This window comes from Artemia sp. Qi Xiang Cuo, chromosome 6 (assembly GCF_049724085.1).
Source record: "Artemia sp. Qi Xiang Cuo chromosome 6, ASM4972408v1, whole genome shotgun sequence".
Lineage (NCBI taxonomy): Eukaryota > Metazoa > Arthropoda > Branchiopoda > Anostraca > Artemiidae > Artemia > Artemia sp. Qi Xiang Cuo.
In genome coordinates this window covers 74,055,606-74,070,767 of record NC_142799.1, presented here as the reverse complement: position 1 = coordinate 74,070,767, position 15,162 = coordinate 74,055,606, and the positions used below count along the sequence as shown (strand labels likewise).

General features: G+C 32.8%; 1 protein-coding gene across 1 annotated transcript in view; it reads left to right on the top strand.

The window, feature by feature from the left end:
• Nucleotides 1-15,162, top strand: part of IA-2 (tyrosine phosphatase IA-2) — a 285,485-nt gene that overhangs the window by 212,737 nt on the left and 57,586 nt on the right. The window contains exon 10 of the mRNA XM_089091152.1: nucleotides 14,135-14,796. Coding sequence (XP_088947278.1) covers nucleotides 14,135-14,796 — 662 coding nt within the window. The remainder of the gene's footprint in view (nucleotides 1-14,134; nucleotides 14,797-15,162) is intronic.

The following is a 15,162-nucleotide window of genomic DNA, read 5'->3' as shown; positions in this document are numbered from 1 at the left end:
AAAACACTACTGAAAATATTACAGTTCTTTAATTTCAATGAAAGAACTCAAAAATGAGCATTGAAAGATAAAGAGAATGTAGCTTTAGAAAAGTAAACCATAACAAAACAGTATTTAAATTCTCCGACTCCTTCAATTTATCAATAGAAATCAGAAAAATGAGATTTTATATATCAAGCCAACGTAACTAAGACAAGTTAAACCACTACAAAACACTACCGAAATAATCCAACTCTTGCATTTCAACGAAAAGAAGTCCAAAATGAACTTTGAAAAATCAAGAGAATGTAATCTGTGACATGAGTAAACCACGACAAAACACTACTGAAATATTCCAACTCTTGCATTTCATGAATGAAATTCAAAATCGAACATTGAAAAATTCAGAAAATGTAACTGTGACAAGGTAAACCACAACAAAACACTACTGAAATATTCCAACTCGTGCATTTCAACCAAAGATATCCAAAATGAACTTTGAAAAATCAAGAGAATATAACAGTGACAAGGTAAAGCACAACAAGACACTACTGAAATATTCCAACTCTTGCATTTCAACGAAAAGAAATTCAAAATGAACTTTGAAAAATCAAGAGAATTTATAAATCCAAAATGAACTTTGAAAAATCAAGAGAATGTAACTGTGACAAGGTAAACCACGGCAAAAGACTACTTAAATATTCTAAATCTTCCATTTCTAGGAAAGAAATACAAAATGAACTTTGAAAAATCAAAAAAATCTATGTGTGACAAGTTAAAACATAGCAAAACACTACTGAAACATTCCAACTCTTGCATTTCAACGAATGAAATCCAAACTGAACTTTGAAAAATAAAGAGAATGCAAAAGTGACAAGGAAAAGGACAACAAGACACTACTGTAATTTTCAAACTCTTGCAGTTGAACGAAAGAAATCCAATATGAACTTTGAAAAATCAAGAGATTGTATCTGTGACATGGTAAACCACGACAAAACACTACTGAAATATTCCAACTCTTGCATTTCAACGAAAAGAAATCCAAAATGAACTTTGAAAAATCAAGAGAATGTAACCGTGTCAAGGTAAACCATGACAAAACACTACTGAAATATTCCAACTCTTGCATTTCAACGAAAGAAATTCAAAATGAACTTTTAAAAATCAAGAGAATTTAGGCGAGGCAATGTCAACCAAGAAATAACACTACTGAATTATTCTAGCCCGTACTTTTCAAGAGAAGAAAACGGAAAAGAACTTTGCAAAAACAGGGGAGGATAACTGTTGTATGGTTATCCCCAACGAAACATTCCTAAAATAATCTAACTCATGCATTTCAAGGAAAGAAATCCAAAATGAACTTTAAAAAATCAAGAGAATGTAATTGTGACATGGTAAACCATGAAAAACACTACTAAATTATTCTAACTCTTGCAATTCAACAAAAGAAATTCAAATTGAACTTTTAAAAATCAAGAGAATGTAACTGTGGCAAGGTAAACCATAACAAAACACTACTGAAATATTCCAACTCTTACATTTCAATGAAAAGAAGTCAAAATGAACTTTGAAAAATCAAGAGAATGTAACCGTGACAAGGTAAACCATAACAAAACACTACTGAAATATTCCAACTCTTGCATTTCAACGAAAGAACAAATCAACGAAAATCAAAATGAACTTTGAAAAATCAAGAGAATGTAACTGTGACGAGGTAGATCATGACAATACACTACTGAAATATTGAAACTCTCGCACTTCAAGGAAGGAAATCCAAGATGAACTTTTAAAAATCAATAGAAGGTAACTGTGCCATGGTGAACAATGACAGAACACTATTGAAGTATACAAACTCCGGAGTTTCAACGAAAGAAATCCAAAAAAAACTTTGAAATATCATGGGAATTTAACTTCGCCAATGTAAACAACAACCCAACACTGCTGGAAAATTTCAACACTTGCGTTTCAACAAAGGAAATCCAAAAATGAAATTTGAAATATTAATAGTATGTAAGTGGGACAAGGTATACAAGGACAAAACTCTACTGAAATATTTCAACTCTTGCAGTTTAACGAATGAAATCCACAATGAACTTTGAAAAATCAAGAGAATGTAACTGTGACAAGGTAAACCACGACAAAACGCTACTGGAATAATCCAACTCTTTCATTTCAACGAAAGAAAACCAAAATAAACTTTGAAAAATCAAGAGAATGTAACTGTGACAAGGTAAACCACGACAAAACACTACTGAAATATTCCAACTCTTGCATTTCAAGGAAAGAAATCCAAAATGAACTTTGAAAATTAAAAAGAATGTAACTGTGACAAGGTAAACCACGACAAAACACTACTGAAATATTCCAACTCTTGCATTTCAAGGAAAGAAAATCCAAAATAAACTTTGAAAAATCAATAGAATGTAACTGACACAATGTAAACCATGATAAAACACTACTGATATATTCCAACTCTTGCATTTCAATGACAGAATTTCTAAATGAACTTTGAAAAATTAAGAGAATGTAACTGTGCCAAGGTAAATCAAGACAAAACACTACTGAAATATTCCAACTCTTGCATTTCACGAAAGAAATCCAAAAATGAACTTTGAAGAATCAAGAGAATTTAACTGTGACAAGGTAAACCACGACAAAACACTACTGAAATAATCCAACTCTTGCATTTCAATGAAAAGAAATGCAAAATGAACTTTGAAAAATCAAGAGAATGTAACTGTGACATGGTAAACCACGACAAAACACTACTGAAATATTCCAACTCTTGCATTTCAATGAATGAAATTCAAAATCGACATTGAAAAATTAAGAGAATGTAAGTATGACAATGTAAACCACAACAAAACACTACTGAAATATTCTAACTCTTGTATTTTAACGAAAGAAATCTAAAATGAACCTGTAAACAACGAGAAAGTTTAACTGTGACAATGTTAAGCACGAAAAAACACTACTAAAATATTAAAACTTATGCATCTCAACGAAAGAAATTCAAAATGAACTTTGAAAAATCAAGAGAATGTATAAATCCAAAATGAACTTTGAAAAATCAAGAGAATGTAACTGTGACAAGGTAAACCACGACAAAACACTACTGAAATATTCCAACTCTTGCATTTCAAGGAAATAAATCCAAAATTAACTTTGAAAAATCAAGAGAATGTAACTTTGACATGGTGAATCATGACTAAACAGTACTGAAATATTCCAGCTCTTGCATTTCAACGAAAGAAATCCATAATGAACTTTGAGTAATCAAGAGAATGTAACTGTGACATGGTAAACCACGACAAAACACTACTGAAATATTCCAACTCTTGCATTTCAATAAAAAAAATTCAAAATGAACTTTGAAATATAAAGAGAATGAAACTATGTTAAGGTAAACCATGACAAAACACTACTGAAATATTCCAACTCTTGCATTTCAACAAAAGAAATTAAAAACTGAACTTGAAAAAATCAATAGAATGTAACTGTGACAAGGTAAACCATAACAAAACACTACTGAAATATTCCAACTCTTGCATTTCAACGATATAAATACAAAAATGAACTTTTAAAAATAAAGAGAATATAACTGTGACAGGGTAAACCATGAAAAAACACTACTAAAATATTCTAACTCTTTCATTTATAGGAAAGAAATCCAAATTAAACTTTGAAAAATCAAGAGAATGTAACTGTGACATGTTAAACTATGACAAAACACTACTGAAATATTTCACATAATGAATTTCAAGGACAGAAATCCAAAATGAGCTTTTAAAGATCAAGAGTGTGAAAAGGTAAACCACGATAAAACACTACTGAAATATTCCAACTGTTGTATTTTACGAACGAAATTCAAAATGAACTTTGAAAACTCAAGAGCATGTAACAGTGATATGGTAAACCATGCCAAAACACCACTGAAATATTCCAACTCTTGCATTTCACGAAAGAAATTCAAAATCAACATTGAAAAATCCAGAGAATGTAACTGTTACAAGGTAAAGCACAAGAAAACACTACTGAAATATTCCAATTCTTGCATTTCAACGAAAGAAATCCAAAATGAACTTTGAAAAATCAATAGAATGTAACTGGGACAAGGTAAACCACGACAAAACACAACTGAAATATTCCAACTCTTGCATTTCAAGGAAAGAAATCCAAAATGAGCTTTGAAAAATCAAGAGAATGTAACTGTGACAAGGTAAACCATGACAAAACACTACTGAAATATTCCAACTCTTGCATTTCAAGGAAAAAAATCCACAATAAACTTTGAAAAATCAAGAGAATGTAACTGACACAAGGTAAACCATGATAAAACACTACTGAAATATTCCAACTCTTGCATTTCATGAAAGAAATTCAAAATGAACTTTGAAAAATCAAGAGAATGTAACTGTGACATGGTAACCCACGACAAAACACTACTGAAATATTCCAACTCTTGCATTTCAAGAAAGAAATCCAAAATGAACTTTGAAAAATCAAGAGAATGTAACTGTGACAAGGTAAAGCACAACAAGACACTACTGAAATAATCCAACTCTTGCATTTCAACGAAAAGAAGTGAAAATGAACTTTGAAAAATTAAGAGATTGTATCTGTGACATGGTAAACCACGACAAAACACTACTGAAATATTCCAACTCTTGCATTTCATGAATGAAATTCAAAATCGACATTGAAAAATTCAGAAAATGTAACTGTGACAAGGTAAAGCACAACAAAACACTACTGAAATATTCCAACTCTTGCATTTCAACGAAAGAAATCCAAAATGAACTTGGAAAAATCAAGAGAATGTAACTGTGACAAGGTAAAGCACAACAAGACACTACTGAAATATTCCAACTTTTGCATTTCAACGAAAAAAATTCAAAATCAACTATGAAAAATCAAGAGAATGTATAAATCCAAAATGAACTTTGAAAAATCAAGATAATGTTATTGTGACAAGGTAAACCACGACAAAACACTACTTAAATATTACAACTATTGCATTTCAATTAAACAACTACAAAATGAACTTTAAACAATCAAGAGACTGTAAGTGTGAGAAGGTAAACCATAACAAAACACTACTGAAATATTCCAACTCTTGCATTTCAGCGAGAGAAATCCAAAATGAAATTTAAAAAATCAAGAGAATGTAAATGTGACAAGATAAAGCACAACAAGACACTACAGAAATATTCCAACTCTTGCATTTCAACGAAAGAAATTCAAAATGAACTTTGAAAAATCAAGTGAATGTATCTGTGACATGGTAAACCACGAAGAAACACTTCTGAAACATTCCAACTCTGGCATTTTACGAAAGAAATCCCCAATGAGCTTTGAAAAATCAAGAGAAATCAACTTTGACAAGGTTAACCAATACAAAGCACTACTGAAACATTCCAACTTTTCCATTTCAGGGAAAGAAATCCAAAAAATGACAGTTGAAAATTCAAGATAATGGAACTGTGACAAGGTAAACCACGATAAAACACTATTAAAATATTCCAACTCTTGCATTTCAAGGAAAGAAATCCACAATGAACTTTGAAAATTCAAAAGAATGTAACTGTGAAAATGTGAACCACGACAAAATACAATTGAATTGTTCAAAGTCTTGAATATCACGACAGAAATTCTAAAGGAAATTTGAAAAATAGGGAGGTTTTGACTGTGCTATGATCAACCACGACGGTATAAATACGAATTATCCTAACTCTAGCTTTTCACGGATTTAATTCAAAATGAACTTTGAAAAATCAAGAGAATGTAACTGTGACAAGGTAAAGCATAACAAGACACTACTGAAATAATCCAACTCTTGCATTTCAACGAAAAGAAGTCAAAATGAACTTTGAAAAATTAAGAGAATGTAACCATGACAAGGTAAACCATAACATAACACTACTGAAATATTCCAACTCTTGCATTTCAACGAAAGAAATCCAAAAAATGAACTTTGAAAAATCAAGAGAATGTAACTGTAACAAGGTAAACCACAACAAAACACAACTGAAATAATCCAACTCTTGCATTTCAACGAAAAAAATTCAAAATGATCTTTGAAAAATTAAGAGAATGTAACTCTGACATGGTAAACCACGACAAAACACTACTGAAGTATTCCAACTCTTGCATTTCACGAAAGAAATTCAAAATGCATATTTAAAAATCAAGAGAAAGCAATTATGACAAGGTAAAACATAAAAAAAACACTACTGAAATATTCCAAGTATTTCATTTCAACAAAAGAAATCCAAAAATGAACTGGAAAATTAATATAATGTAAATGTGACATGGTAAACCATGACAAAACACTAGTGAAATATTACAACTCTTTCATTTCAAGGAAAGAAATCCACAATGAACTTTGAAAAATCAAGAGAATGTAACTGTGACACGGAAAACCACGACAAAACACTACTGAAATATTCCAACTCTTGCATTTCAAGGAAAGAAATCCAAAATGAACTTTGAAAAATCATTAGAATGTAACTGGGACAAGGTAAACCACGATAAAACACAACTGAAATATTCCAACTGTTGCATTTCAGGAAAGAAATTCAAAATTAACTTTGGAAAATCAAGAGAATGTAACTTTGATAAGGTAAAGCACAACAAAACACTACTGAAATATTCCAACTCTTACATTTCAACGAAACAAATGCAAAATGAACTTTGAAAAATTAAGAGAATGTAAATTTGACAAGGTAAACCATGATAAAACACTACTGAAATAATCCAACTCTTGCATTTCAATGAAAGAAATTCAAAATGAACTTTGAAAAATCAAGAGAATGTAAAAATCCAAAATGAACTCTGAAAAAAAAGTTAAAAAAAAAGTAAAAAAAAAAATTAAATTAATTAATGTAATTATGTAAATTAATTAATAACAAATTAATTTATGTAAATTAATTAAACAAAATAAATTACAGAAAGAATTTCAAAATTTCATACAAAGGAAACGAATCACTACCATGAAAACATCACGCACTTTGAACAGATATCAGCACGAATTTTTCACGGTAGTTGAATCGGTCATTACACTGTCTGCTTGTATTGGCGGGAGACACTCTGCTACCTTTAATTGTAGCTACTATGGGGAGACACTCTGCTACCTTTAATTGTACACAGTAATTTGCTACCGCCCTCGTACCTATCTTTATAGCTATACTACTTCCGTGATCTTTCTTCTGGCAAAAAATACAAAATTCCACATTTTTGCAGATATGAGCTTTATACCTTTACAGTAGGGTTCTCTGATAAGCTGAATCTGATGGTGTGCTTTTCATTAAGTTTCTATACCATTTAGGGGGTCTTTCCCCTTTTTTTCGATAATCAGCCAAATTTTCTCAGGCGCGTAACTTTTGATGGGTAGGACTAAACTTGATTTGAAATCAGCATTAAAATTTTATTCTTTTGATGTATCTATTGGTATCGAAATCCCGTTTTTTAGAGTTTCGGTTACTATTCAGCCGGGTCGCTCCCTACCACAGTTCGTTAACACGAACTACTTGATAAACTTAAGCAAAAAAAAATCCAGAAAAGAAGTTGTTCAAGGAAAAGTAAAGTGTTACTTTACATATAGGTTACATTTGTACAAATAGCCAAATTAGACCAACGATGAGCAGAAATAAAGTCAAATAATTCTCCAGGCGCAAAATGGCCACAAATGACCATCAATAAGTAAATGAAACTCACAACTAGCAAAAATTACAATAAATTATCGAATCAAATTCAAAACGAGCAGAAACTAAGATGAGTAGGACTGACGCCCCCATACCTTCTAAAGACCAGAACATAATTTGCACTATGCAAAAAAATCTTTATTTCGAGCAGAATGCTTCTACTTCTATAAATACCTTAAAATATGAATAATTTCTATACTGATATTCATTCCTGAAAGGCTTACTACTTTTGAAACTAAAGTTAAAAAAGCGAAAACGTTTAAAATGTATTTTGTTTTCAGTAAAGGTTAATTTATAATCAGATCTTTAGCATGGGATCTTATAATCAGCATGGGAGGCATCAGCCCTAATCCTCTTATGTCTGAGACTAATAATAGCGTGTTTTAATTCAGCTCAGTATCCTCTTCAACATGCCCTAAAAGTTTCAAATTAATAATCTAAGCCGCTCGTAAGATATTGCTAACATGCACTTTTGAAAGCTTGCATGCATAGAGTTTGTTTGAATTTAATTCTAAACTCCCCCAAAATTTATCCTGAAATATTCCCTAAATATTCTCACCTTCATAACATTAGCTTCACTTGCTGCAGTGATCGTAGTAGTAGCGGTACTAGAGCTAGTGATAGAATGCACATAATGTTTTTTGGTTAGTTCCAAATCTGCCTCGACAAACCCTGAAAGTTTCAAATTAATAACCTAAGCCGTTCAAGGGATATTGCTGGTACATTCTATTGACCATTAAACATGCTCATAGTGTGTTTTGATTTTGTTAAACATCCCCCTAAAGATTCCCTGAAGGTTTTACTATTAGAATCTTAGCTTCAGTAGTAGCAATAGTTGTAGTAATAATAGTAATATTAGTAGCAGCATGCGCATATTGCCTTTTTTTATTCCACATCACCCTCAAAACACGCTGAAAGTTTCAACTTATTAGCGTAAACAGTTTTTGGGGTATTGCTGATACTTTCAATTAAAAACTTGCCTGAACAGTATGTTTCAATTTAGTTTAACACTGTCTCATTCCCTGAAAGTTGTACCTTAATATTCTTAGCTTTAGTAGCAGTATTAGCAGTGGCAGTAGTAATAGTAGTAGCAGTAGTAACAGTAGCAGTAGTAACAGTAGTAGTAGCAAAAGCAGTAGTACTAGTAGCACGCACATATTGCCTTTTGGTTAGTTCAACATCCCCTACAACATAACCTGCAAGTTTCAAAATCATACTCCAAGCCGTTTCTACGATATTGCTGATCAATCTTTTCATTACCCAACGTCACCTTTTCATCTTTACTTATTCCTAGCCTTATTGACTTAGTCTTCTCAACATTAATTTGAATTCCATTCTAGCACCCTGAACTCGCAAAACTTCTAAAAGTTCATTCATTTTGCTCACATTTCATCTAGGATGCTTAAATCACCAGCATAATCTAAATCAAGGAAAGTTTTTCCTCCTCAATTGATTCCGTGGTCTTCCATTGCCTTTCCTGTGCTCTTTAAGACAAAGTCCGTCAAAGTAATCCATATAAAGGGGATAGAACACGACCCTGTCTATCTCATAATTTAATACAAAATCAACTGCTAACCTCATTTCCTACCTTAACCTCAGCAGTGTTATTCTCGTATACAGCACCAATCACTTTAATATATTATTCTGGTATACCATACAAGGATAAGACCTTTGCTAAAGCTCTTCCATCAACAGAATCGAATGCTTGCTGATAATCTAACTGAGGACCAAAGGTGTTTGACAACTAAGGCACTTCTCAATTATTAGCCTAAGAGTGAAAATTTGGTCGACACATCCTCTACTTTTTCTGTAACCGCACTGTTCTTCTTTTAAAACTTTGTCTACAGCCTCTCTCAGTATAAAAAGTATCATTTTACTAAGTAATATGTTACCTACAAAGACAAGACTAATGCGTCGATAATTACTACACTCACTCTTATCACCTTTCTCATGCAGTGGTTTTAATTAAGGTTTTCCTAAAATCATTAGGTACTTCCCTTTTTTCAAAAATCATGTTCATTATTTTCAGTAACTTATTTCTAACCTCAGAGCCACCATATTTGAGAAACTCATTTACCACACTATCAGCACTTGGAGCCTCATTATTTTTTAATTGTTTAGAACTGTCGCTAATTCTTTCTCACAAAACAAATCTTCCTTCGCATCCAAGGTATCACGAAATTTTCCATTTCCCACTATATTTTTCTCTGCAATTGTATCTCGGTTTGGCCCATTCTCAAAATGTTCCACCCATCTCCCTTTAACTCTTTTCTTATCACTAATTGTGGTCCCGTTCCTATCTTTAACTGGGACAAGCCCAGATTGACTACTCCCTCTCAATTTATTAACAGGCCAGTAGAATATTTTACTATTACGCCGGCTAGATGCATCTTCCCAAACCTCAGCAATTTTATCCATGGCCTCCCCTTCACACCTCCTTAGTTCATATTTTAATGTTTTCTCAACTTTCTTTACATTCATTTTGTTTTCATATGATCTATCACTCAGATAATTCTTGCACAAGCCCCCTTTCCTTTCTATTAAACATAAAGCTTTTTCACTAATATTAGTAGTAAGCGCCCAATTACCACTGCCAGTGATTGCGTAATATGCCTTACCAAGGGCCAGTGACCTATTACTATAAACCCTACATGGCTTGGCAGACAGGTTTTCTATTATGACACCCATTTTTTGTGTGTCAATCGCTTAGAGAAAGCTGGTGCTCACTCCATATGATAACTTGACAAGTCAGTTTTTTAAAAAACTTGGCAAGCTATAATGAACTCAATTAAAAAACCCTAAATAATGTCCATACACTGCATTCCAATTTTCATTATGTTTTAAGACATTGTTTATAGTACACTATATATTATTAATTTTGAAAACAATGGAATCGTCAATTTTCAATGTGAGTACACTTTTCATTCTTTTATTTCCCAAAAAAAAATTAAAGAAAAACTTTTACTAGTAAATTCAAATTTCAGAGGGACTTAGCCCCCCCTCCCATCCGAAAAGACACGATTACAAGAATATGACGACCATAGTTAATAAAAATATAACAGCATGCTTTTTTCTATTGTTTATATAAAATCTATTATCAACGACTATGTTTACAAGTTTGAATTTTTTTGAAAAACAGATTCTTATCATTCGGAAAAACATTTTTAACAAGCAGATAGTATTTTTTTGGTTTGAATGAAAAGCTTGCGTGTTACAAAGAGTGTGAGAGTTTTGGGAGTGAAATTTCACAGGCTCTTGCTATAAACGGGGTTTGTTTAATTCCGATGTCGGGACGGATGACTTTAGGAAAAAATTAGCGTGGGAGGGGGCCTAATTGCCCTCCATTTTTTTTTTTTGGTCACTTAAAAAGGACACTAGAACTTTTAATTTCCTTTCGAATGAGCCCCCCCGGGATATTTTAGGACCACTGGGTTGATACGATCACCCCAGGGAAAAAAAAAGTAGGCCTAAACATGCATCCGTGATCTTTCTTCTGGCAAAAAATACAAAATTCCACAGTTTTGCAGATAGGAGCTTTTAATTTCTATAGTAGGGTTCTCTGATTTTCATTAAAGTTCTATGAGTTTTAGAGGGTGTTTCCCCCTTTTTCGAAAACAAGGCGAATTTTTCTCAGGCACGTAACTTTTGACCAGAATAGCTAAACTTGATGAAACTAATATATTTGAAATCATCTTCATAAGGATTCACCCTTTACGCTAAAGTTTTTTATTGTTTAAAAAAATAAAGTTGTGAGACATGGTCAAACTTTAGCGTAAAGAGCGAGGCGTTGAGGAGGGGACGGCCCCTTTCATATACGGAATAATTTCTGTTCGTTTTAAGTTTTAATGTCGCTCCTTACTTTCAGTTTAAAAAACTTGTTTTTATTTAATTTCTGATCGTTTTTTAGTTAATGCAGCTTTTATTTGCATAAAAACTTTACTTTTCTTTTTATAAATGAATGTCTTTACAAATTAACTGACGTAACTAATTTATATACTCGTGTATTTTTCTACTGGCAAAAAATACAAAGTTGTATATTTTTGCAGATATGAGCTTGAAACCTATGTAATAGGGTTTTCTGATACGATGAATCTGACGGTGTGATTTTCATTAAAATTCATTCACTTATAGGGGATGTTTCCCCCCTCTTGAAAAAATCGGATAAATTTTCTCAGGCTCGTAGCCTTTGATGTGTAATACTAAACTTAATATTTAGAATCAGTATTATAAACACATTCTTTTGATACATTTATTGCCATCAAAATTCCGTTTTTAAAAGTTTGGATTACTATTGAGCCATATCGCTTGTTTTTTTATTTTTTTTTTGTTATTACGTATATGTTATTACGTATATGAGGGGGAGGCTTCCCCCCTTAGTCAATACCACACTCTTTACGTTAAAAGTTAAAAAAAAAATATTGATTCACAAACCCCTTAATCACAAAGGCTGTTTAGTTAGAATAGATAGCTCTTTTGAAAGCACTAAAAAAAAAAAAATTGTAGCGTAAAGAGCGAGGTATTGACTTGGGGGGGAACCCCCTCACATACGTTATAATTTCTGTTCAATTTTATTTAGCAGTAAGAAGAAGGAAGGTAAAGAAATTAATAATAGGAGCACCTTTAAGCCATTATATGCATCACGCCTTAATGAGCAATAAACTTTTTGCATTTAAACAAGAGTTGGGCAAAATTTTAAATATTAAGCATTTATCCCACAAAATGGAAAATGGGGAGTTTTTTTATTTTAATTAGAAATTATGCCTTTTTTTAAATGTATAGGATAAGTGCAATAACCCCCCTTTTGAAAAGAAACCGAGATGGAGCGAAGCTGCATTAATGCAAGCCGCAAGGCTATCTATTATCAAATATGCTGGTAGAATTACACACGATCTGGACCAGCCAACGACCACCCAACTTATAGTGCCAGGGCCCTCTCACGCCAGTGTTAGCTCTATGCAAGCTGGAAAGAAGTTGAAAAGAGAATGGACTGCTTCTCATAATGCCTCAGTCCAGCCTACTCAAGATCGTGAGCTTGACCCCCTTCATTTTTTGCCAGGGACTTAAGATGTAGAAGTCCAGTCAGAATCTGTAAGTATATGTATATATATAATTTTTTCTTTCCCAATTTTGAAAAAATGGTAGATTTTCTTAAGCGCATAGCTCTTGATGAGTGGAACTTAAATTTGTTTCTAGACTATTCTATAATAATAATCCTATTTCATTTTCTTTCATTAACCAAATTAGCAGTATATAATGAAATGCTTATAACAATGAAATAGCTTATCATACATTTCTAAAAAACCTTACCTTGTAACTTCTCTTCTAACCAAGACGTTTTCTAATGCAATAATCCAATAGTCCCTTAGTCAAACTGACTATATGAAAACAGACAATTCGCTATTTCACAGTTGACAACCATTCTTAAACTGGTATATGTTTTGTAATAAGACATTCCGCTTATCCGCCTATCCAAATCAACACTCAATACACCTTAATCTAAATACGCTCGAGAGATGTTATTTGAATTTGGAGTGATGTTAATGTAGCAGGATGTGCCTCTACAATCTGATATATTAACACAGAAAGAAGGTTTTTTAATAGTCTCCAATTATGTACTCAAAGCGATTTCAAGAAACATCATTTGGGCGAACTCATTTCAAGCAATTATTTCATTGAAATAGTTAGGGACATTTTAAAAGATGTTTTCGGGAAAGAATTTGAGGCTGTTCTATTTGAACAGTGTTGTGAATTCCGATATCACAACTCGGAAGGGCATCAATCCTCCTACCTCGAAGGAAGCTCCCGATTCCCAAGGGTCATCCCAGGGGAGCTCTAAAAAGGAACATCCGGCATTTAATTGCAATTTAATTGTTGATATTGATGGAGAAAAAAAGTTCTTCTCTCTTACAACCATCTATATAGTCCATGGCAACTATGCTTACAAGTTCAAACAAATCAGTTGCCAAATGATATAGAACCTATCGGTTAAATGAGTGAGTAACTTCAGCAGCCGATACATGCGACTCATTCCAATTACATAATGCCGAGATGTAGGTGCTTATCAATCTCTCTACATCGGTTGCAGGATGCTTAACTTTCATTCAGAGTTTTATTGAAGAAGATCAAGCGATAGAATTGGACCAATATTTTGCGTTTTTATTCTGAAAATTTTTGGAATAAACCCATTAGTTATATATATCATTCTCTTGTTCTAACTTACCCTTCTAAGAATTAGACTTAATTTTCCTGACTAAAACAATATATATTTTAACATGTTCAGTTGTCATAATGAAAGACATGTAGCAATGTAACTTTTTTTCTTCTTCTTCTTTTAATTGTTCAGGTGGTGGGACAATGACTATGAGAAATTGACATAGTTTATTAACTTTATAAAAATAATACTTATTTCACATAGAAAATTAAACTTTTTTTTCTATATATTAATGATATAGCACCACCACCGACACCATTGAGCGATGAAGCAAGTGTATTAACAGGACTAATTCTTCCACCACCAACGGAGTTCAGTGAAGAATCTACACTAGCTATAGAGAATATGGAGTGGCATAGGGGGTTCCTCAATGATGAGTTTGGGGAAATGGTTAGCCTGGACGACTTAAGCTGTGAAATTGACATGCTTGAGGACTTAGAGTGGGCAGATAGTGTTATGAGTGAACATTTAGGTGATTTTACTAGTGCATCTGAACCGGGTCCTCATAACGAAATTCCATCAAAGGACAAAGCAGACTGTCTCGATCAATTATCCCCAAACACCTTGGAAGATGTAATAGGGGACTACCTCACCCCACATCCACCCAATGTGATTGAACAGATTGGAAGTGGTGGTGTTATTGACGATTCCCTGTTACCCTCCGCCATTCCACCTGATGATATAGATTGTAGTAGTACAATAGCAACATTATCCCCTCTTCTGGATTTTCTTCTGTACAACTCTGTATCGTACCACACTTTGCTCAACAGTAAAAAATTTGAGGACCCCTTAACCTCTCTCGCGCTAGGGGATATAATAAACGATCCTCTTGCCATTACAAATTCATATTCTGATAAGAGTCAAGCCATTCTTGGACAAAAAATGAGGAGGTGGGGAGTGGGGGTCAGTTTAAAAGCATCAATAGCACTAAAAATATTTTTTTTAAATGAAAGTACGGGTGAGATGTATTCGAAATACTTGCACAAAGATATGTTGGAAATACAACCGCATTTATCAAATTATGGGGAGTTTTTTATAATTTGGGCCAATATTATTAAAATTAAGTGGTAAAATTATACCGAGGGGGGTAGTGGATCTGTGGTTTTATTGATTGAAAGTTTAAATGTCCAATATTTGGGGATATAATAACAGATCCCCTGGCCATTACACATTCATATACTGATAAGATTCGAGCCATTCTTGAACAACAAATGGGGTGTGGAGTGGGGCCAGGCTTAAAAGCATCAATAGCACTTAAAAATATTTTTT